Source organism: Populus alba, chromosome 16 (genome assembly GCF_005239225.2).
Source record: "Populus alba chromosome 16, ASM523922v2, whole genome shotgun sequence".
Classification (NCBI taxonomy): Eukaryota; Viridiplantae; Streptophyta; class Magnoliopsida; order Malpighiales; family Salicaceae; genus Populus; species Populus alba.
In genome coordinates this window covers 2,659,969-2,683,714 of record NC_133299.1, presented here as the reverse complement: position 1 = coordinate 2,683,714, position 23,746 = coordinate 2,659,969, and the positions used below count along the sequence as shown (strand labels likewise).

Sequence of the window (23,746 nt, the reverse complement as noted above, 5' to 3'; positions counted from 1 at the left end):
TATCTCGATTTCATGATCTAGGTTTAACGGGTTAATCTGAGCCGAATCAGGTTTTTTTATCTTTTTTTAATATTGAATTTATTAAGAATTATATTTCAATATATTTTTTAATTTGCTTCTAAAATGAGGTTATTATGGTTTCATGATCTATTTTGTAGATTTTATATGTTAATTGATATAATATGTTATATTATTAATATTTTTTAAAAATATTATCTTGATTTTTTTAATTAAACTATATTTTTTTTTGTGAATATTTAATTTTTTAAAAATCTATCAAATTAACTGGTTACATTATATTCTTGAAAACACATTATCAACTTTTTAATTTAAAAATAAAAATTGATCTTACATGAATTATAAGTTTATAACACGGTAAAAAGTTTCCCAAAGGAATGCCACGCATTGCTCTATAAAAAGTAAAAACACTCAAAAACTATTTTCCATACATTTTTATAATAGACTTTTTCAATACTTTTTTTTTTAAAGAAAAAAGGTTAGAAGAGTCTAGCATGTTCCATATTAAAAAAAAACTTTGCCCCAAAATACAAAAATAAATAAAGAAAATTAATCAATCACATTCCATTCCATCTCAATTTTCCATCTACCATCAACCTCTTTTTAAAATTCAATTTTTGTTTCCAACTTCTAACCAAATCAAATACCCCCATCAACAACAACATAGAAATTAGTAGAAAGTTCGTCGTCGCCGTCGCTTGGTTGCTCCTCCTTTGACCCAGAAAGATGAACGGCGGCCCCTCCGGTTTCAGTGCGTAAACCAATTAACCCCCTTCCTCTCTTTTTCCCCCCTTCATTTTCATTGATCGATGTTGTTGATATTGATATGCATCTAAATTTTATGATTTTTATTTTTATTTTTTGTGGGTTTGGTGATAAATAGACAATGCGCCTGTTACGAAAACATTTGTTATTGCAAGTGCAATTTTTACCATTTTCTTGAGGATCAAAGGTGGCCCTAACAAGCTTGGACTATCGTATCAGGTACATTCTATTGGCTTTACTGTTTTTCTTACGTGGGTTTTTTTTTCTTTTTTTTACATTAGTGGTAGATTGATTGAAATCAGAGTCAGAATTTTTATTTTGTTTCAAAAAAATATTAATAGATTTCCTTTTAATTTAAAATATTTAGTTTAGTTGTTAATTATCCTTGTTTTAATGATTTCTTTCTTAAAAGTTATAATTTTATGACTTAGAAGGTAAACTTAGAACTCAACTGGTTGCTGATGGGCATAGAAGAGTGAGGGAAGGAGAGTTTACAGTAGAATTATAGATAAAATGGGATGATGGAGCATGTAGTTGGTTAGGGAATCTTAGTGGGGTTGGATGGTTTTGTGGAACTTTGTTGATTTGGGAGTCGTGGTCTTGGACATTATAGGATGTACAAGCTGGATTTTTTTGAAAATGACAAAATTATCAGATGGAAATTTCTGAGTCGTCAGCTCAGTAGCATGATTTTGTAACATCCTTTGTTAGGATTGTGTGTACTGAAGTTGAATATCGACATGAGTATGGGTTTACTGGGGCTTCTGTGGCAGATATTTTATTTTTTATTTCTAGGGGGAGGTGGGGTCTGTCTAGCTATATCCCATGGAAGTATACTTGGGAGATTGAGGCATCTGTTTCCAGCAATGCAGGGTAACATCTTGATTTTAGATGATATGAATGGATCTCTATATTTTAGTGTGAAATATCCGTCTTTATATAGTTTAGCCTTATCAAATTATAATTCGATGAAGGTATCTGTTAGCCATGGTTGAAGATGTAAGATGAGTTGAAGGAGGAAAAGGATGTTAACCTTGTCTTCATTATGTAGATGACTGTTAGCCATGGTCAAATTATAATATTATGATGTTTCTTGTGTAGTGTGATCCTTGAATTTAAAAATGGAGCACACCTTACAAATTTTGTTTTTCTTTATGGCAGGATATTTTCTGGAATCCCCATCTCTGGAAGTTAATTTTGTCAGTTTTCGCCTTTTCATCTACACCAGAAATGATGTTTGGACTCTACCTTCTATATTACTTTAGGGTCTTTGAGAGACAGATTGGTTCCAACAAGTACTTGGTGAGTTATTATCATCCTAATTTGCTCATGCATTGTTTTGGATTGGGACTTGAGACAAATGTTCCAAATCGACATTATCAATATTTCTACACTTGAGATTTTGCATATCTCCATGATTCTGTGTGCTGTTACCTCTCACCTTTTGTTTTTTATGAAAAAATTCTTAAGTTGAGAAACATGTCTCCGTTAAAGATTCTGCTGCTTTAATCAGTAAATGAATTTATTTATTTGTCTTTCTTTTAAAAAAAATTGTGGCTCAACTTATGCTTTGGTTTTTGCTCTCTGTTTTCCAACAGGAATGGCCCTAGGAAAGAAATATAAATCTGATTGTGTTTTAGTGTGTGGTTTTCTTTCATTATCATATTTCTTCTCCTTTTATTTTTTGTTTATTGAAGTCTGCCCAAATTATGCAGGTCTTTATTTTGTTCTCTGTGATAGTTTCATTACTCTTTGAGGTCTTTGCTGTTGCACTCCTTAAAGGTATGACGTCTATCCCTGTTTGATGCATTGTTATTTTTGAAAGTGCTTCTCTTCTTCATTAATCTTTTACACCTGAAGTATAGAACCCATGGAAGTTGTTGTAACTCCATTGTTACTGTAAAAACTAATTGGGTAAATTTGCTGCTATGCTATTTTCTTTTTGCTGAGCAATATAGTGATATACATTCCCTATTAGTTCTCTCTCCTCTTCTTTTTTTTCCCTTGATGTGAAGAACCTCAGTAGAGGTCACATTAGGAAGTTCCTGGGCCAAGATGCTGGTTTTCAAATATATGGTTATTAGTCATGGGTTGTGGTGACCACACTTCACTCCTGTTTTGCTGGATGATATTGACTTTTTTGCCACGGTCAAATGAGTGCTGCCTGCATGCCTTGTGCCATCTTCTAGCTTGTAGATGCCTCATACCATCATTTACAATCCTTTGAATATGAAGAAAAATTTCAACATAATGTCCTATATACTATTTCTAACAGTGCAAGTTTATTCTGCTGGCTGTGTCCTAGCAAAAATAAGAGCTTATTCATTTATTTATGCTCTTCATGCTTCTTTTATAGGTGATTTTTCAGCAAACGTTCTTTCTGCTGCATTACAATCATGCCCAACAATTAAATGTGTCTGTTTATATGCAGATCCTTCAGCCAATCTTCCGACATCAGGACCTTATGGTCTTATATTTGCTTCATTTGTTCCCTTCTACTTTGACATTCCAGTATCAACTCGGTTTCACATCTTTAGCAACCACTTTTCTGATAAGTCTTTCATATATCTAGCTGGTGTTCAGGTAAAAGAGAACACTTGCACTTTTCTATGTGTGAATGTGTTTGCCTCCCCCCCCCCCTTCTTTTTGGTTTTGGTTTCAGTTTCTGCCACATCTGCCCCTTCGTTTCTCTTTCCAATACCAGAGATCCAATATCAGTTTTGGTTCTGCAGCTTCTTTTATCATCCTGGAAAAGATCAATCTTGCCTGGGATATGTGGTATCCTTGCTGGTTCCTTGTATCGTCTAAATCTCTTTGGCATCCGCAAGGCAAAGGTAGGTTTTTTGGCTTCACCTCTTATTTTCTGTAACTTAATGTTGACAACAATAGATGACAGCTTAGATTGTGAGGTATCTATTCTTTAGGTCTTTGCTTTGTGTTGTAATGAAATTGGGTATTGTGAGCTGGAGCTTCAACTTCTTTGCTCTATGCTCAAAGATTTGTTGAGAAAAGTCCTCCATAGGAAATTGTTGGTTGGATCTGATTATTTGACATGAAGTTATTTGTATATGCACAAAGATTGGTTGAGAAGATTCCTCATAGGACATTCCGAGTTCTTGATTAACTTAACTGAACTTCTTTACTGTATCTATAAAGGTTGATTGGGAAAATTCCTCCACAGCGTTTAAATATTAGATTAACTTGGTTCAGGTGTGTGATCATGTGGTGGTGTATTTTCAGGTTTTCTGCATGCGTTATTAGGCTTGTATCTGAGCAAAAAGTTTTGTTATGGTTTTGATCTTCTATAGGTCTGATATTTGTGTAATTTGATCATTCCTGGACAGGCCTGTTTGAGAGATTATTCGTGATAAAATCAGTTGAATTATGATTATTGTGAACCATAAGATCTTTGATCATCTCTGGCACTTGTTAGGGTTCTAAAATGTGAAGAAATGAGATGTTTGCATGCGTGTGCAGGATATGCTTCAGCTTCTGTGCTCAATTTATCTTCTCAAAATTACAAATAACGATGTTACCTTGTTTATTTGACCATCAAGTTTCTTTTTCTTCTTCTTAACTTGTGTAACTGACTTATTAAAGGAAACAAGTTAGTTTGCATCATTAGAAAGTATTATTCCCTGCCTCTTTTTCCCTTCATCTGTTTTTTTATAATTAAAATTTAATAAAACATTCAAACCATTCAGTGTCAATTGCTAAAGCTGACTCCAAGCTATAAACTAATACTTTACTGTTGTCTACTCTATCTGCTACAGTTCCCTGAGCTCATAGCTTCATTCTTCTCATGGCTTTCTTGGCCATCTACGGGCAGTCCACGAGGAGCAACTACGAGGAATGTAACAGGAAGTGCACTATCCCATGCTGGTCGTCATGTGGAGGCAAGTCTCTTGATAACCCCCACCACCTTCTTGTCTCCCTCTTCAGCCTTCTCCCCTATCACCTTTACCTTCATTTTCTTCATATTTCCTTCACCTTTTTTCTCCCCTCTGGAGACTGGAACCCGAGTTTGACTTTTATGAACAGATCGATTTCTTAGTATAGAAAGTCAATTTTCTTTAACAAAATTTGTGGGAAGCCCAAGACTGCAAATTTAAGGAGTTGTCTTGTCCTTTTCTTTTCTTGAATCTTGCACTTGAAACTATAAATTCTTACCTTTCAAACTGCTATAGCGTGAATCAATTGCTTATATTATCAACATCACTTTGTTAGTTTAATTAAATTTATCCATAACAACTGATCTTTCTCGTTGTTTTCAGAGAACTTATCCTGCTCCCATGGCTCCTTCCACAGAGCCAACAGAGGATGCCATTGCTACTCTGGTTTCTATGGGCTTTGATAGGAGCTCAGCTAGACAGGCACTTGTGCAGGCTAGGAATGACATCAATACAGCTACGAACATTCTTCTTGAAGCAGTGTCCCACTAATTCATCAGTGCTGTGAAATGGAATTCAGACTGTTAATTGGGAGATAAACCCATCAATAGTGAGACAGGGTGATCAATCAGATGAACTTATTTTGATGACTAGATCAAGACCCGGGAATTCATCAAGGTGTTCCTGGCATCAATTTTTAGTGTTTTCCCTCATGCTTATTTTATTCAGTGTCACGTTTGAGATTAGAAATTCTCACACCAACGTGAACCTGTACAATTGTTGACAGTGTATCTGAACACATGCATGTCATTGGGGGGTAAGTACATAGCTGTCTTCTCATACCCTTGCGGCCTTTCTGATCAATTGATCTCTTATTTATGGGACATCTGATGAAAATGGTCGTGTTCATATGCTGACAAAGTTGTAAATTTGGACTATGGAATGCTTTTGCAGTCTAGACGAAGTTATGTGAATCTTGTCAATTCTTCTCTGTCCAATGTATTTGTGCTGATGCGTGTAAATGTGGCTGTGTTCATGTCCGTACCCCTGTTCACCTACACATACACATACATGGCAACCCAAATGGAACACCTCGTCTACTGCAGCTCTCACTCCACACTCTGATGTAGATCCTGCTGATAAGGTCCATTTATTCTTTAATTAAAAAGATTTACATATTGTCTTTCATTAATTAAATTTACACCTTTTATCTTCTTGGTTTTCTTATTTATTCACAAGCAGTGGGCTATTCACGACGATTCTCTACAACACACAACTTAGCCACCATGGTTGGAGACTGGCTATCCTAGGTTGCTTCAGTTCTTGATCGACATGCAACCCCGTCTATGCTAGATCCTGAAGAGCCTGGATTATTTTTCTAAGAGTTGTCTACATATCCCTTTTACTTTAAATTATAAAAGAAATCGAACCTGATTACGGCAACATATCAGCTTTACCAGATGCCCTGTGCGTGCTAAATCATTGCAATCACCGAAGATGGAGGATAAATGGTCCATTGAACTCAGATGGAAGATAACTAGTCAATCTTATTTTTTTAAAAAATATTTTTGAAATGAAAAAAGAAATGAACTCCAACTCTATCTATAATGTTGTCCTCAACGTGAACATGCATGTCTGATGGCATATATGGAATGGCCTATAAGCGAGATCTAGGAAGAGATAAAAAGGCTGATCTATTGGAAGGCAAGCTTGGCTCATCTAAAAAGACATTTTATGAGATGAGAATTGCCAAGGGCTAACTCATCTCAAAAGGCATCTTATGAGATGAGGATTATCAAGGGCCTCTAAGAAACTAGATGCTGATGAATTTATTTAATGTGGGATTCTAACATCCCGCTCACACGATGCAATGATGGAAGACTAAAATAGTGTCTGATACCATGTTGAATTTAAGATAGAGAGGGAGGGAGGGAGCCTAGAGTGGCCTGACCTAAAAGAGCCGAATGAACGATGAACAGTGAGTGTTTATGAGCTGCAGAAGCTTGGGTTATGGATACACCGAATCTTCAGGGTATTCACGCATTGTGCTGTTTTTGAGTGTATTGGAGTTTGAATGTCTTCTTCTTTGGCCTCTCTCTCTCTCATTACAGTATTACATCCTTCATATGCATGCGTGTTCTTCGTTTCTGTCCAACAATGGAGAGCATCTTTTCAGCTTATGAACAAGTGCACGAACTCGATTCCTTGCTTCTCCTACTGCATTGATGTCTTCAAACAACTCTAAACGCATTCCACATCTAACAAGATATTCAATTGGAATGTCAAATTCTTCTGGAAATAAGCAACATAGCAAGAAGCAAGGCTTGGCTTCCTTCGCTCCCAAGAAATGGAAACTCAAATTCTATTCCTCCTGCATTTCTGAGAAGGATGGCCTGCTTGGTGTTTTTATTTGTAGAAGTGCACGCTGCCATATGTATTCATCCTTGTCTCCAAGTGCCATTCCAAAAGTGCAATATCTAGTGGTAAACCCCACATTCATTTGCAACTTCTTTAATTTGCTGTGGGTTGCAAATTAGGACTATCTATAGAATTACCTTCAATCTCCCGGAAAAGGTTCCCAAGCCTCATCTTCTGACAAGACTCAGATTGTGAAATTCCTCTGACTTTTCACCATACCGAGAACATCTCCGCTTCGTGATGTGAACATAACTTTTCACCATTTTGTGATCATTCCTGGAAGGGATTCCCATTGTCTCAAAATCAAGGTCTGTCCAAACATTCTAATACTAAAAGGAATATTTGTCTGCAATCCATTATTCTCCTATGTTGTCTGTGGTCCTCCAAGCATGCTCTCCTCATCAAATTTCAGCCCCAATATTTGTATCAGTGATTTCATCTTGAATCTTCATGTAATCAGGACTCTGGGACATGACTGCCATTACAGCTATGTCAAACAGAAGCTCGTCTTCTACTCCTTTGATAACATCTTTCGCCATTGTAGTCTCACCCACACCCCTAATACCATGGATACCAATCATACTGATCTTATCAATATTCAAAACTTCCATGATTTCATTCACGACCAACATTCTGGATTTCATGCCCTTGACCTCCAATGAATGAAGTTCCAAACTTCGGTGGAGGAGCATGGTACGATATTTGGGTGAATTTTCCATCTTCAAGGAGCTTAACCACTTACTTCTCCTTCTTCTTCTTCTTAGCTTTCCTACTGAAGCAGTGATGCAGCTAAAGATCTGGACACTAACCTTGCAAGCTGTTAGCATTGACATCTTCTAGGCATCTTCCTATGACCCCATTCATTTCCTTCCTTAGCCAGCTTTCAACTTCAAGGGCCATGACAATATCCCCATTCCTCTTGGTTGCATCAACTGACAGTAGCACTCCATCATTCTCAACACTCAACTTCTCAAATTGATCTTTAAGATTCGTTATGTCAATATTGTAGTTAATCAGATAGCCAAACTGTCTTCCAATCGGTGCCTCCAAGTATTCTCCATTTTTGTATGCAGCTTAAGGATTTTCATTTTGTAGAGTTCAATAATGTTTATTTAAAAAAAAAAAAAATTTTTGTTTTAAATTTTGTTTTGTGTTGTTAGATTATTTTAATCTTGATGTAAAATTTTTCATTTAAAAAAATATATTAATTTAATATATTTTCAAATAAAAAATATTTTTAAAATAATATCTATTATTTTTGGAGCACCGAAGAACTTAAAAGCATTGATAAAGCTAACCAGTAGGGCTCCAAATAATTTTAGTAGCCCCATAGATAGAGTCTGCGCTACATCACGTGTTGATCCAAATTTTTCAATGTTAAAATAGAAGCTAAGGTGATACAAGCGTTTTTATAAAAAGAGTCATTAACTTAATTATATATAATAAACTCAATTAATTCAAATAATACAAACAAAAAATACAACAACAATTAAATAAAATTAACAATGTTAGTCTATCCGGGTTAGCATGTTAAATCTACAACCTGGTCATAATATCAAGATAACTCGTAAAAAACAAACTAAATAAAATTATAAAGTGTAATTATTAAATAACCCGATATTAATGAAGGGTGAAACTGAAAGAAAAAATTAATTGAAAAATAGCAACAAAAAAAAGAGAGATTTGATTCAACTTGTTAAACTTGCAATTATGAATATGAAATTAGAATAACCCCATGAAAAAAAGATTAAAAAAATATATATAAAGATCAATTCCCAACAAATCAAATGTTGAATAATAAAACTAAAAAAAAAAAAACTACAATCAACTTACGTTAATTTTCAAAATCAAAAACTCACGACTCTGGTCAACTAACTTATAGGAAGAAACCCTAAAAAATTAGAGAAAAAGAATTTCAAATTATTAAAATATTAAGGGATAAAATTAAAAATATAATTCAGTTAGAAAAAGCAAATTAAAAATAAACAAATTTTAATAATAAAAAATAAGAATCAAATTTGATTAAACTACATTGTGAGTAGTGAGATTGAAAAAAAATCAATGAAAAAAAAAACAAATAACAATTAAAAAATTAAAGATTAAATTTTTTTAAAAAATAAATTAAATAACATCTTTAAAATTGGCTTAAAAAATATTAAAAAAAAAACTACCGGATCTTAACCATTACATGATTACACCGTTGTGCACATGCAGCACCAATAAAATGAAGACTTTGAGGGGCTTCCAACACCGCCCCTAAGAGTGACATTTGGAGGTGAGGCTAAGTCACATGCGCCGTTTACTTATTTGAACTTGGACATATAAGCTATTTTTTTAATAATATTTTTATTAATCAAAATACCTCTCATGTCAACTTTTTTAAATATTTGTATTAATAATTTTTATACTGTGTATTTGGAAAGTAAAGGGATTGAATTGTCCATGATATTGAAGGTCAATGAATTGAATTCTCCATAATTAATCTCGTTATTTACCTCTTAAAAAAAAAACCTCTCTGCCACAACAACAAGCTATTGATTTTTTCTATGTAAGAGTAAAATGATTTATAATGTTGCAGTGAATAGACTTCTTCCAGATGCACAATGAGTTCTTCATGCATTTTAAGGGTTGTTTTAATGGCGTGACATCAATTTCGTGGAATTTTATGGTATTTATGTAGCAGGTAGAGCATCCTATTAATTATTTACGGGGATACCTTTTTTTATATATAAAAAAAGATGGATATAAGAATAGAAAAAAAATAGATATTTATATATTTTCTGTGGATCATTGATTTTATTTTACATTTCTTCTCGTGTATGTCTTTTTTAAAAATAATAAATAATAAAATATCACAATTACTTATATATCATGTAGTTTCACTGAATTGCTAGGAATAGATAAAGAATTTTTACCTTGGCTGAGAAGCATAAAGGGTGACTTGTTGGCCAAGGGCATGGTTACCTGTTACAAGGCAAGTTCATTATACCGCAAAGACAAATTAAAATGACACGGGAAGTGAAGGGAACAGAAGCCAACATTACTTGGAACTGATGGAGTTTGTCGGTTGCAATCACTCACTCGACAAGGGCTCGAATTTGATACCGTTTTCAGGCATGCTGCACATGAACTGAAATGAAAGCAAAAGACTGATAACCCCATAAAAGCACGAGAACAGACAACCCAATGGCCCAATGAACTAAATAAAAGACGAAGAAACAGAGACTTCAAGCAATTTAACAAGCTATATAGATTGAACTTTGAAGTAAAATCAATTAGAAATACAAGGAGGCCAAGCCCTCGCTGTCCATTCATTTCTAGTCTTGTAATCTCTTTTTAAAAGACATTCTCAAACCACCAAGCAAAGCGGTCCAATTGTATGACCATATCATACAACAAATACAAGACATTATTTCACTCAAGTTACAGATCTGCGCCTCCAGCTCCTCAAAGATAGATCTCTGTGGGAATATGCATGGAAACCTCATAAAACAACATGGGGGGTTTGCTCATTCTGTGCAAGTGCGGACTGGTGAGGAAACGGTATGCTCTCTTCAGACAGTATGCTAGCATCTTCTGAGAAAACTGGACTTTTCTGCAGTCAAGAGATATGCTAGCATCTTCTTTTGCCTCAAAGGTATTAGGCAGTGCTAACATCCACTCGACTTTTATGTAGCTGAAAGGCTGGAGTAATCCAGCTCCCACAGCTGCATTGGATACCTGACCAATTGAAGTAACCCAAGCGAGCTTCGCAATGGGCGCAGGACAACTTTCCCTCCAATGCACCTTCCTCAACTGGATAACAAGGGAGAGCTATTATATTAAATGGGTATCATTTCCAGCAAGTATGCACAAATTATAATTCTTAAAACCCATGAACCAATTAAAAAGACATGCCCTGGGTAAGGCATAAACCAAGGATAAGGATCAATTGAGTTCTAGATGACGATGATGATCTGGAAAAGTCAAGTAGGATTTGGGAAAAACATGGATAATTGAAAAGCACTTGTTTGGATCCTCTTTAGATAAAAACGGGATGGCAACAAATGCAATGCACCTTTTTTAACGGGTATAAATTACACATAATTCTTAAGATAAATATTTTAAGATGCTTTCAAAAGTATTGTGTTATTTCCCCCTAAATCCTTCTCTCCTATAAGATACAAAATAGCACCTCCATTATTGAAATATCAAAAGTGTTGATTCATTATGGCCTTAGCACATGGAACCGAGTTGTTTGCGTGGTTCATAATTTTCCCCAACTTCTATCAGTTAATGGTTTCCATTAGAAATCTCTATGCACTGAATACAAGGATGCCCTTTTCCAAAAGAGTGCATCACAATAGCTGCATGGGCCAATACATCTTCAAGACATAGCCACGTGGCTTTCATAAATGGATAATATTAAACCCGAAAATTATCTCAACTGATGATAAGAAGTACTTCTACAACTAAGCAACACAATATGAGCACGGAGGTTGACCATTTGGTGGAAAAAACAAGTCAAGGATTTGAGAAATCTCTAGCAACTAGTGAGCCATTATAGCCAACTCAAAGTAAACCAATGAAGTTGCAATTAGTTCTGTGTTTTCTTCTTTATGAATAAACTTAAAAATGTCCACTGGCTTCGGAATTTCAGCAAAATGAGATTGCACATACCTGCTGTCATCCACTTCAGAGGCTCAACAAAAAGAGATGAACACTCAGACTCATCGGACTTGTTAAAGGGGTTGCCACTTTTCTGCTTGCTCCATGCAAAAGATGTCTCACCCTCTCCTGGAACATGATCCACAACATTCTGCTGCAACGCAACTACCCGACGGCATTTCTTGCAGCGGTATGCAGGAATAGCCTTTTTCCCTTCATTTGAAGATGCTTCTTCCTCAGAGGAAATTTGTGTAGGTACACCAGGATCTGCCCCAAATTTAGAACTGTCTATCTTCTCTCCACGGTTGTAGAACTCACCTGGAAGCATGGGGAAATTAATCCTTCACAAAAAAATTTAAAAAAAAAAAATCACAGATTCAACATATCTAATCATTCTGTATGTTTGTAACAGGAAAGAATATGTTTCCAACAGACATGAAAGATAGATCTATAATAATGTTCCAGTTGGAAGAAATTTAAGGATGAAAATTTAATTGGATAAGTAGGAAAAACATCAAATGCTCAATGCATGACCCCTTATGCTATGCCAACTCTTATATGCAGATTCACATTTTGGGAGTAACCACTTCATACAAATGCTCAAGGTTAAGGACGTACTAATGTCATGCCTCCAAAATTATGCTTATGCAGAGCCCTATTTAATGACCAGCTTTATCATACAAAAAAATAATTTACAAGAACAGCAAGTGAGGATCAATATACTCAGAACATGTACCCAATACTTTCAGGCGAAACCGCTTGTATATGGTACTAGCATGATCAACCTTGAACCCCATTTCCTCAAACATTTTCAACTGCAATGGGGGAAAAAGAATTAAGATCTATGACAATCACATTAGACACTAATGTCTCAGTCACAATTAATGCATCCCAACAATCATACAGGTTTTATAGGACCCTTGCATACCTGTTCTAAAAAGCCATCATTGGGACAAACAGACTCACAGCTTCGCCTTAGGGATTCAAGAGCATCTGCAGGGACACATAGGGAAAAGATGAACAAGGAAAAGGATGAAATATAAAATAACTCAAAATTCAAAGAAACAACAACACGTATTTTTATGGTTAGACAAAAGAGCCACCAGATTTTCAGAAAGTAAACAATGAAGGCCATTGGCATTAACCAATCAGCAGACCCAAAATGCTCCAAATAAAAAGTGGACGTGTTCAAACCTTCAAGAGACAAATGTTCAGTTTTCATCAAGTACGCTGTAATGATAGCTGCACTGCAAAGACAAAAAAAAAAAAGAAGGGACCAAACCATTAGGGCTTGACAATTCAGGGCAGGTCTTCTGAGCAATTTCCCAACACTCATCAATTGGGTCAGAAGATAACCTAATACACTTCTTTTCTATTTTGATCCACTTCAGGATCATAAACCAATCAACTGAAAAATATCAAAACAGATTTCATGACCGTTTTAAATTAAGCAAGAAAAAAGTCACAAATTTGCACATCAAATTCCAAGCAAGTAGACATGCAAAAATAAGGTAATGTTCTTTACCCCAAACTATCCATTCCATCCCGAACAAGTTTTCCAGATAATACCAACCATTGATGAAGCAGACTTCACCGATGGATCCAAAATACAGTTCATACTATATGCAAGAATCAAAGTGATGTTTTTTATCCCAAAATATCCATTTCCATCTCGAACAAGTTTCCTGAATAACACCTAACCACTGATGAAATGGACTCCTCTGGTGTTCCCAAACACTGTTCATACTATTCCAGGAAATCATTCGGGGAAGCAGCATTGCATTTCAATATTAAATTAATCCAAAATTAAGGGCAATAATCATTAATTTACTTAAAAAAATAAAGAGAATCATCATCATTATCATGAAAAATGACAACAATGTATCATATACCTTCTCGAAACGCCAGCAAAACAATGCACCAAAACAGCTCCTTCTTTTCTACTCTTCTCAATAAAATCCAAACAAACATCCAAATAATCCAACAAATCCTCACTCTCCATATCCCTAATCGGCACCGCCATTCTCACCAGTTTCAAATCCTTCCCTGCATACTCTAACCCATACAAAACCTTATTCGCCGCCAAACAACTCCTCCACTCATCCTCACCGTCACCCACGCACACTTTCTTTATCTCCTTCGCCGGGATTACCACACCGCTTCTCCATTCCGTAAAGAACGATATAGACACGGAACTTAAGACAGATAAAATATGCGTTATTTCCGAACTTCCGTTTTGCAGAACCTCAGCCGCGTCGCTTATGTTTCCGATGAAAAGATTCTCGCGTACAAGATACGGCATCACAAAAAAAAAAATCCAAGCTTATTTTCTCCTGCAAAAAACTATGGGATTATAAGCAAAGAAGAATAAAAAAAAAAAATTATGCCAAAAATGATAACTTTTTGGATTAATTATAAATTAGTAATCAGAGAGGATTTTGAGATGACCTGAGAAGGAATATTCCGGAGAAGGATTGAATCTTCTATTTCGTGCTGATTTTTATACTCGGCTACGGCTGCTGCGAGATTTGAGACTGTGGCAGGAATTTATAGGAGGTGGGTTAGCACGTGCGAATAACTGATTTGGTACGTGCGAGTGAATGTGGGGCTTTTCGACCTGGCAGGAGATGGAAGGGTTGTCTTTTTTAGTGTAAACTGTAAAGCATCCCGCCATGCACTTTCGTTTGAGGGGAAATGACGTGGAAATATCAGGACAGGTGGTGGAGATTGATTGGGTTTGAGTCTTGTGTGTACCACGTCAGATATTTTCTTTTCTTTTCTTTTTGGGGTCTGCTCTTATATTTATAAGACCTAACCCGTGGTCGACATGATCTAAGAACAAGGAAGCTGGTAAAGTGATCAATTGTCTCGAGTTAATTTAATTTTTTTTTTAATAAATAAGTTTAAAATAATATTATTTTTTAAAAAAAGTGAAGTTTTTTTTTTTTATTAATTTCAATTTAATTAAATTTTAAATCATTCTAACAACCCGTCAAATCAAATTGTTCTTATAACTACACCAAGGCTTGTAGCCCAGCGGTGGCAAGGAGTTTCCTTATCTCTGCATCCTGAGTTCAAACCTCAGCGTGTACGTCTGTCACCCCCGCGGTGCCTTACATGTTCACTGGGTTTGTAGGATGTTCAGTGAGCCGTGGGATTAGTCGTGGTGCGCGCAAGCTGACCCAGACACCCACGTAAATAAATAATAATAAAAAAATATTCTTATAACTAAGCTTGTAGAAGCTGCTAAAGACTTAGAATTTTATTTTTGAGCAATATACTGTTTAATTAATTGTGAAATATTTATTGAAAAGTTCTATAAATAATATTAAATATTGTTGATATTATTGAAAACACTTTTTTAATATAGATATTTGGGAAAGCTAATTTAAAAAAAAATAGTAATATTTTTGTTTAATAAATAATAACATTGAAGTGGCTCTATAATGTAATAAAATAAAACGATGATATTGACAGTTTTTTTTACGATTGGCTTAAAACTTTTAAAAATTATATTTTAACACACTCCTTCAAGTGAAAGTCTTTTGGGTTTGAAATTTACACAAGTTCATATTATTCTGTGCTTGATTTTTAATCAAATAAATAGAGATGATGAGATTCAAACTCGTAATTGTTTGGTCATAAGGCTCTAATGCCATGTTAAAACACTATCTCAATCCAATAGCTTAAATAGTTAGGCGAGATCCAAGGTATGATTTATATTATTCTCTACCAGCTATATATGGTTAAATATAAAAAAAGATTTTTCTTCAAGAATTATGAAAAATGATTTGATTTTTATTTTTTAAGAGAAACATTTATGAGGTGGTTCAGGTGAGAAATAACCTTGTTAAATCCTTAATGGTGCGTGAATTTGAAAAATAAAAATAAAAATCTAGCCGTTTGGATCTGCCGAGATGACTAGGAGATAGGCCATTTTCCAGCATGTGTTACTCCCCAGCTTTCCTTGCAAGGGGAATGCAAAGAATTCCCCTCCCATGTGTAATAGCTAGAGCAGATCACACCTGATGCCTGAAATCTACTTGTCTAGCATGTGTATTACACGTGTCAAAGTTATTTATAACAAGCATAAATAGCCAAATACTTTCTCTCTTCCTCTCTATCCTTGCACACATTTTCTCTACTCATTTATCTTACCACGTAGCTTATTCAACACCTTATTCAAGCATATATTTCAATGTATTTTTTAGTCCCGTGAAATCAATGTTAGGATATTGCCATTTATTGGCAATACCCCACCACCAAGCAAGTGGCAGCACCATTAGTGCCACTAATGGTGGCATGTTTTAAGGTCTTCTTGTCCCACCATTGTCTCCCATGTGCAGCTGCTGGAAAGAAGAAGAGAAGCCACCATTAGCCTATAAATGAGGCATGCAAAGAGAGCTATGTGTGAGAGGGAGAATAACGTGAGTGTGTGAAAGAGTGAAGAGAAAGAGAAGAGGAAGGGCTGCTGCCATGGGCAGCAGCCCTGCAGCTGCAAGGCAGCAAGAGAGATGGGAGTTGAGTGATTAGATCCTCCTCCATGTATTTATTGTATCCTTTCTCTAATCTCTAATAAATGGACTCTCTCCCGTGGATGTAGGCGGTTTTGCCGAACCACGTAAAATATTGTGTCTCAGTGTGCTTATCCCTCCGTTGAGCAATTATCAGTACATCACCGGTCACCGGATTCCGCCCAACAATTGGTATCAGAGCATATGGTTAAAGTGGTGTTTGATTTTTGCTCAAAAATGAAAGTTGTCAAAATTGTGTTTTGACCATACCACTTTGTAGAGGAGGACGAGACGAAGCCACTGGTGAAAACCGCGTTGAAATCGGACGCCGGAAATGGCCACACGCGCCGTCACGCGCCGACGAAGAGACTGGCCACGCGCGCAGACGCGCGCCACGCGTCACACGCGTCTTCTTCGCCCGGATGGGCTGACCCGACCCGAATACCAGACGACCCGACCCACGTGGCTGACCCGGATAAGGATGACGTCATCATGACGTAATTTGTGACGTCAGCATGCACAGTAAGCATGGCCCATGACGACATCAGCATGACATAATGGTGACGTCAGCTAAGTGGGGCCCACTGACACGTCAGCGCCGCGGAGCCGAGCCATTGGAGCCGAGCCGAGCTTAAGGAGAGCCGAGCCGAGCCGCGAGACGAGGGAAAGGATTCTGTGCAGCAGAGTCTACGTGCAACCGGATCTGATAGTGAATCTGAGCCGTTGATCAGGCCAGAATTGTTTTGATCAAATCTTAGCCGTCTGAAGTGCGATTTGGACGATTCAAGACATGTTTCCAGCTAATTTGATCATTCCGGATGTAATGGTATGGTCCGATTGTTGAGATTCGAGACCAAAAATGGCAGTGGTGAATTATTGAAGAGAGATTGCCCGATCAGGAGGCATCTGAGGGTCATCATGGTGGTCGATAGAGAAGAAGAAGAAGAAGGTGCACATGTTTACCTAATTAAATGTGCTAAACTGTTAAATGGAAAAATTTAATGCCTTGATGGAAGGCAAAATTGGGACACTCAGGACACCCGAGATGTGGACGATTTGAGGTGTAGAGTGGAAATTGATGAAGATCAATCTTGACGAATCTAAACACTAGTAGTCTCGCTAGATGTTGAGAAATCATGTATTAAACCTGTATATCCCAGATCACTTGTAAAGGAAAGCCGCAACAAAGCTAGCAAATGGTTGTATATACGAAGAGACAGTACGATGGATATATATGGCCTAAGAAGTTCTGTCTAGGAGATTGGGTTTTAAGCGGGACCGTTGTGACCCCTCCAATCTTTCCTGGAAACTTGCTTAGTGGAAGGATTATCCATACGGTACTATTTTCGTATATGTGACAGTTTGTTATGAAACTGTTGAAGACTAGCAAGATGACGGCACAAGAGGAACAATTGGGTTCCGCATGATCAAGGATCTAATGGAGTGGTGATTTCTCCAAAGAAGGCAGATTCGGTGACTGTGATTTCTCGAGGGGAGAATTGATGAAGACCCTGATAATAGAAGAGAAATACAGCAAGGTGATGAAGATTGGCACCCTATTTTGACTTGGACAGGTGTTGTGACAGGATGAGCTGCTGTCAAACATAAGCAAGGAATAGGGAAAAATCTGGAGAACAGATATTGCACGAGGGCACACGGAGATTGTGCAAGAGTACCCAAGGGATCCAATGAGGTACTGTAATGAGACAACAGGTGCAAGGAGAAGAAGTGTTCCTAGATGAAGCTCAGAGCAGAGACTGTTAAAGTTTGTACAACAAGAAGTCTTTTATGCTCTTGATGAAGACAACAAGCGAAGACCTTTCCAATGCATGCAAGGATGGAAAGAGAGCTGTTGCAGAGGCACCTAATTGAGGAGGTGCGAACGCCTGTGATAAAAGGCGACCGCCTATGATGAAAGGCGAAGACACCAAAAAGAGTGGTGTAGGAGGAGCAGTCAAAGAGAAAGGCGTAGAAGCTCCAAACATAGAAATCGAGGTGGAGGATTGCGAGGAGTATACCGCAAATTTCTCTTTCTATGTAGTCAGTGGCAGTAATCTCTCCCAAGTCCACATGGTGGTAGAGAATCTTGGAGCCACTGGAGTCATCCCCAATGAAGGAGGATGAGACCGCCCCATGAAAGCGGGCGGGGACACCTTAGAGAGAAGGTGTGAGGGCTATGAAATGAGCCCAAGATCAGGTCGCCCAAGACAACGGGCGTAGACACCTCAGATGGAAGGTGTGGGCCACGATGTGAGCCTAGTTCAAACCGCCGCATGACGACGAGCGGAGACACCTCATGAGAAGGTGTGAGGGCCAGGATAGGAGCCCAAGTTCAGAACACCCCAGAGCCGATGTGATGGCTAGATATAAGTGGACAGATGGATAGCCAATGAAGTGGCTATGATGAGTATGAAGACAAATGCATGATTGACTTTCATGGATATTGCCCCCATGCTAAAGATCAATGAGCTAGAAGACATTTGCCTTGGACAATAAGTGGATAACTTGTGGAGCATTAAGACGCGGCTGCTATGAAGGAGCAGAGGGCATGCGCAGGTTCCGGGAACGAGTTGACTCTTGTCAAGGTGGTGAGCTCGGTAATGGCATTGTAATACTCAGAGTATGGAGATAGATATGGATCAACCTTTAATGGGCTGCCCCCATGGTTAAAGGTGGAGAGCTACCTGAACTCTTACGACTAAGAGCGAGAGACTCATGGAGAAGTAAGGCGTGGTTCCTATGGTGGAACAGAGGGCAGGCGCAACTCCTGGATGAGTAGACTCTTGGAAGAGTGGTGGGCTTGTGATCATATTGAGATACTCAAATAATGACTGTCGCACTTGGAATATCCGTTTGAGGGGGTGTTGTAAGCCTTGGTGTGAGGCTTGGTGAATCATTCCGGACCGAGCATGGTTGATACGCTCGAAGAGGAATGTTGTGTCCCAGAGACAAGCGTTAACACTCTTCAGATGTGATGTGTGAGACCATCTGGTTGAAGTGATCCTTTGGTGTAAGCAAGGGTGTGCTTTGGTGACTCTGGTGATTGAAAGGTTTGGCGAGTACCTATAAACTTGGTCGGAGACGCTTTCGTTGTGGTAAGCTTGGAAGAGCTGCAAGATGCAAGCTTGTGCTGAAGAAGCAAGAGGACAATTGCCCAGATAAATGGCAAAGGGGGTGATTGTTAGGATATTGTCATTTATTGGCAATACCCCACCACCAAGCAAGTGGCAGCACCATTAGTGCCACTAATGGTGGCATGTTTTAAGGTCTTCTTGTCCCACCATTGTCTCCCATGTGCAGCTGCTGGAAAGAAGAAGAGAAGCCACCATTAGCCTATAAATGAGGCATGCAAAGAGAGCTATGTGTGAGAGGGAGAATAACGTGAGTGTGTGAAAGAGTGAAGAGAAAGAGAAGAGAAAGGGCTGCTGCCATGGGCAGCAGCCCTGCAGCTGCAAGGCAGCAAGAGAGATGGGAGTTGAGTGATTAGATCCTCCTCCATGTATTTATTGTATCCTTTCTCTAATCTCTAATAAATGGACTCTCTCCCGTGGATGTAGGCGGTTTTGCCGAACCACGTAAAATATTGTGTCTCAGTGTGCTTATCCCTCCGTTGAGCAATTATCAGTACATCACCGGTCACCGGATTCCGCCCAACAATCAAAACACAACATTATACACAATGTGTATATAAAAATATCGATATTAATCAGACATCTTCGTTAATGATTATTTTATGTCAATATGACACTAACACTCACCAACATCTCCACCAATCAATTATATTTTAACTTCACTCATTATGAGATGCTACAACTCTACGCGTCCCAATATAATTGTATCGTAGTCTTTATGCTCAAGATAAATTAAAATGACCAAAATCTATAAATACTTTAAAATTACCGTGTAAACAAAGACATTTAAGGATTTGTTCTTCAATAATTCTATCAAGTAAACAAATATATTTAAAAATTCATTCTTCAACAATTCATTAACACATGCATTTTCTCTTATTTCATTTATACATTCCTTCATTTCCTACACTTATTAACTTAGTAGTGAAGAATCTTTAGTTTTATGGAGGACTTGTTTTTGCAGGAATAAACAAGCTCAGATATAAAACTTATGTTCAATCTCATACACTTCAGCCTCCAACTCATAAAAAGATCAATCCAACCCTAAAGTTATTCATTACTTCATTAATGTTCATGATATTTATTATTTTGAGAATTAAACTCAATTTGAAACTGAGGAAAAGAAGTTTCTAGCGAATGTAATGCCTGTGTTCTATCATTAAAGAAAATAAAAGAAATAGAGAGAGGATTGCCTTGATTTTTTCACATTAACATGAGAAAACGACGTATCGTTCGTAGCTGAGTGAGAGAAAAAGCTGTACGTGTACAGGCAAAGCGACATGATCATGTGTAGTCATGTCGTACAAAGAAAGTTGCATCCCATTATCTGAACCGTCAAAAGAGGACATCAAATAATCGAATCTATCAAGACGACCGAATAACAGCAGGCCACATGCCACATTATGCCTCTCATGATTAAAGCCACCATTTAGACTTTCCATGGCTCCTGGGTCATCTCCAAAAGATGCGCCGAATGTAAATCCAAAAATAATAAAAAATAAATATTAATTTGGCTTTTCAATACTTTTAGATATACTTTTAAAAAATACTAAATAAGATTTTAAAATTCAATTTTTTTTAGAAATACTATTCTTATATATCTTGTTAAAATATCAAAACCTTACAAAAATACTATTCATCACAATAGTTTTTCTTCATTGTTTTTTCTCTTTATTTTTTTTTTAATATATGTTTTTATTATTTTTATGAGATTATTACAGCCTCGTGACTTGTTTCTGAGTTTGGTAAACTTACTTAGATGAATTTAGATTTTTTTAATTTTATTTTATTTTTATTTTTTAATATTGTATTGATTGAGAATCATCCGAATTTTTTTAGACTTGTCAAATCATCCAAATCATATTAAATTATTAAAATAATTTTGTATCACATATATTAAAGTACAATAAGCTTTTTGAAGTGACCTTTTATCATTGTAATGCATGTAAAAATTAATAATATTTACATTATTTAAAAATTTATATTATTAATTTGGCTCTTATAAAAAGCATCTCTCCCCGTAGATTCTCATAAGGTGACAATCTATGCATCATCATTGTCCCACTTGTCACCATTTCAAGCCTTTCAATTCTCAATGTTGAGATAACATGGGATGATGTAGATGCGCTCATGATTGATGTGCACCATTGTGACATGACACGCCATCATGGGCCTCCTCCGTCTCCCTCCAATTATAGGCACAATTGATATAGGAATTTCAGAACCTAAGAGCCTAAACTCGGATTTAATTTTAGGCTTTGTTTATTTACTAGAAAGTAATTTTTTTTTTTTATAATAAATTTTGAGAAAAATGAATTTTAAAAAAGTAAATTCTGAGAAAGTATTTTTTGATATTTAGTAGTATAATAAAAAATGAATTGGAAAATACTTTCCAGTGTTTGGTTATGTCATGAAAAATGAGCTGGAAAATAACTTATTAATATTTTATTTTTCTCAAAGTTATTAAAATAATGAGGAACAAATCTTACAAATTAAAAAATTAAATGAGAATGAAATTGAAAAAAATATAATTTCATAAATTATCTCAAATAAAATAAATAATAATCAAATAATAGAGATCAAATCTAAAAATTAAAAAAAAAGAAAGATGAAGAAATTAAAATAATAATAATCAACATTTCATAAATTATTTCAAATAAAATAAGTAACAATCAAAAAAATGAGGACCAAATTTGATAGATAAAAAATATCAATAAAAATATGATAAGAAAAAAACAAATAGCAATTATAAAAATAAGGACCAAAGTTAATATAAAAATAAAATTTTAAGAGATGAAATTAAAAAATAAATATTCAAAAAATATATATATATATATAGCAATCAAAAGTTTGAGGATCAAATTTTATATAATCAGCAAATAATGACATTTCTAAATTTTTCACAACTTTCGAAAAGTATTTTCCCCCCAAATTTTTTAGGAAAACACTTTCTTGAAAACCAAGCTAAATTTTTCTTTTACTGGAAAGTGTTTTTCATTTACCAACTTTTCTACTGGCAAACAAACACAAGAAAGTTTGGAAAGTGATTTCCTGGAAACCACTTTCTGGAAAATAAACACAGCTAAAGGAAAAACACTTTCCTGAAAACTAAGTCAAATTTTTCTTTGACTGAAATTGACTAGAAAGTATTTTCCTTTGACTGGAAAGTGTTTTCCATTAACCAATTTTCCTAATGACAAACAAACACAGGAAAATTTAGAAAATAGTTTCCTGGAAACTACTTTACAGGAAACAAACATGGTCTTAGTGAAATCAAATAACTTGATCAATTTTGTCAAACTCCATTATTAAGCATGTCAAACTCAATTATATCGACAACTAAGAAAAAACAAAGCACTATTATTTTAATAAAAATAATTAATTTGAGTTTTTATTAATCCAAATCCATTTTCTTGTTACAACTATGATTAAAGTTTTAAAAAATAAATAAAAAAAGAGAATACAATAAATTATTCTTTCTACACAAAAAATAAATGTATATTAAATAAATGGCCTGCGTTGTATCATAGACATGATCACTTTTTTTTTCCTAACGTAAAATAAAGATGTTCAAGTGATGTAAATATTTTTTAAAAAACAAGAAAGATATAAAACTTTGGTCATTAACTTAACTAAGTTCAATAAGATCAGTTAATTTAATATATGATTAAAAAAAAATTGATAATAAATAAAGTGATTTTTTTTTCTTGCAATAATTAACTATAAAAAATAAAATATCAATATTATAACTAGAAAGAAAAAAAAAAAAGTATGTTAAAGACTCCATGTCGCTCTGTTATGTGCTCTCACAACAAAAAAAAAGCTCACCAAGACAACAGTTAAATAGTTAATTTATTCATTTTACTTTATTTCTAAAAAGTGAAATACAAAAATACCATAGACAAAAGTTAAATAGTTTTTTTTTTTTAAAAAAAAAAAAAACAAGTAGTTTAGTTATTTTATTATGCTTTTAAAAAGTAAAAAAAACCTAGCCAACCCTAATTAATTTGATAACTAATAAGCATAATAAAAAAAAATGAATTACCCTAATAAACAATCAAAAGATTTTGTTAAAAAAAACACAAATTGATTATTAGACTATCCCGATCCAAATTGCTGTAAGCCTGGGGCTTGTACAATGGAACCCTGATACGTATCGTTTATTTTTTTTAATTGCTACAACAACAAATAGGTGAACTTGTGAGCAATGAATATTGCCTTCTTCCTCACTCATATTTGGCCGCATCTCTATCGAGATTACAGTAACTTCACAAATGGAGCTCATGGAAAGAAAATATGAGACTTTCCAAAATGTTGATGACCTCAAACCCAAAACCTTAATATGAATGAGTAACCCGTGAAA

The 23,746-nt window shown here is 35.7% G+C and overlaps 2 protein-coding genes across 4 annotated transcripts; one reads left to right on the top strand and one right to left on the bottom strand.

Moving 5' to 3' along the window:
- Positions 1–521: 521 nt before the first annotated feature.
- Positions 522–5,671, top strand: LOC118033274 (rhomboid-like protein 20). 2 transcript variants are annotated; one of them, XM_035038203.2, is made up of 8 exons: positions 522–769; positions 902–1,002; positions 1,945–2,085; positions 2,499–2,565; positions 3,140–3,366; positions 3,516–3,617; positions 4,557–4,679; positions 5,058–5,671. In XM_035038203.2, exons 1-8 carry the CDS (start codon positions 745–747, stop codon positions 5,223–5,225), a joined length of 954 nt encoding a protein of 317 aa, XP_034894094.1. In that variant the 5' UTR covers positions 522–744; the 3' UTR covers positions 5,226–5,671. The 2 variants fall into 2 exon arrangements, with proteins under 2 accessions (XP_034894094.1, XP_034894096.1); XM_035038205.2 differs by having other exon boundaries at positions 528–769; positions 3,215–3,366.
- A 4,646-nt stretch (positions 5,672–10,317) lies between these two features.
- LOC118033275 (uncharacterized) lies at positions 10,318–14,343 on the bottom strand. Of its 2 annotated transcripts, none has more exons than XM_035038206.2 (7): positions 14,187–14,343; positions 13,631–14,071; positions 12,933–12,985; positions 12,667–12,731; positions 12,475–12,553; positions 11,751–12,056; positions 10,318–10,886 (listed from the first exon to the last, which is right to left on the bottom strand). In XM_035038206.2, the coding sequence occupies exons 2-7, from the start codon at positions 14,038–14,040 to the stop codon at positions 10,732–10,734; spliced, it is 1,068 nt and encodes a 355-aa protein (XP_034894097.1). In that variant the 5' UTR covers positions 14,041–14,071; positions 14,187–14,343; the 3' UTR covers positions 10,318–10,731. The 2 variants fall into 2 exon arrangements, with proteins under 2 accessions (XP_034894097.1, XP_073261189.1); XM_073405088.1 differs by having other exon boundaries at positions 13,631–14,081; positions 14,187–14,268.
- Positions 14,344–23,746: the final 9,403 nt, after the last annotated feature.

What these genes read in the sequence shown, in the direction of transcription:
- LOC118033274 (XM_035038203.2), top strand. Translation starts at nt 745, where the DNA reads ATGAACGGCGGCCCCTCCGGTTTCA. An exon ending in TTGGTTCCAACAAGTACTTG is followed by an intron (nt 2,086 to 2,498) that starts GTGAGTTATTAT and finishes CAAATTATGCAG; the next exon opens with GTCTTTATTTTGTTCTCTGT. An exon ending in TGCTGTTGCACTCCTTAAAG is followed by an intron (nt 2,566 to 3,139) that starts GTATGACGTCTA and finishes CTTCTTTTATAG; the next exon opens with GTGATTTTTCAGCAAACGTT.
- LOC118033275 (XM_035038206.2), bottom strand. Translation starts at nt 14,040, where the DNA reads ATGCCGTATCTTGTACGCGAGAATCTTTTCATCGGAAACATAAGCGAC. An exon ending in TTTGCTGGCGTTTCGAGAAG is followed by an intron (nt 12,986 to 13,630) that starts GTATATGATACA and finishes TTGTCTTTGCAG; the next exon opens with TGCAGCTATCATTACAGCGT. An exon ending in TGAACATTTGTCTCTTGAAG is followed by an intron (nt 12,732 to 12,932) that starts GTTTGAACACGT and finishes GTGTCCCTGCAG; the next exon opens with ATGCTCTTGAATCCCTAAGG.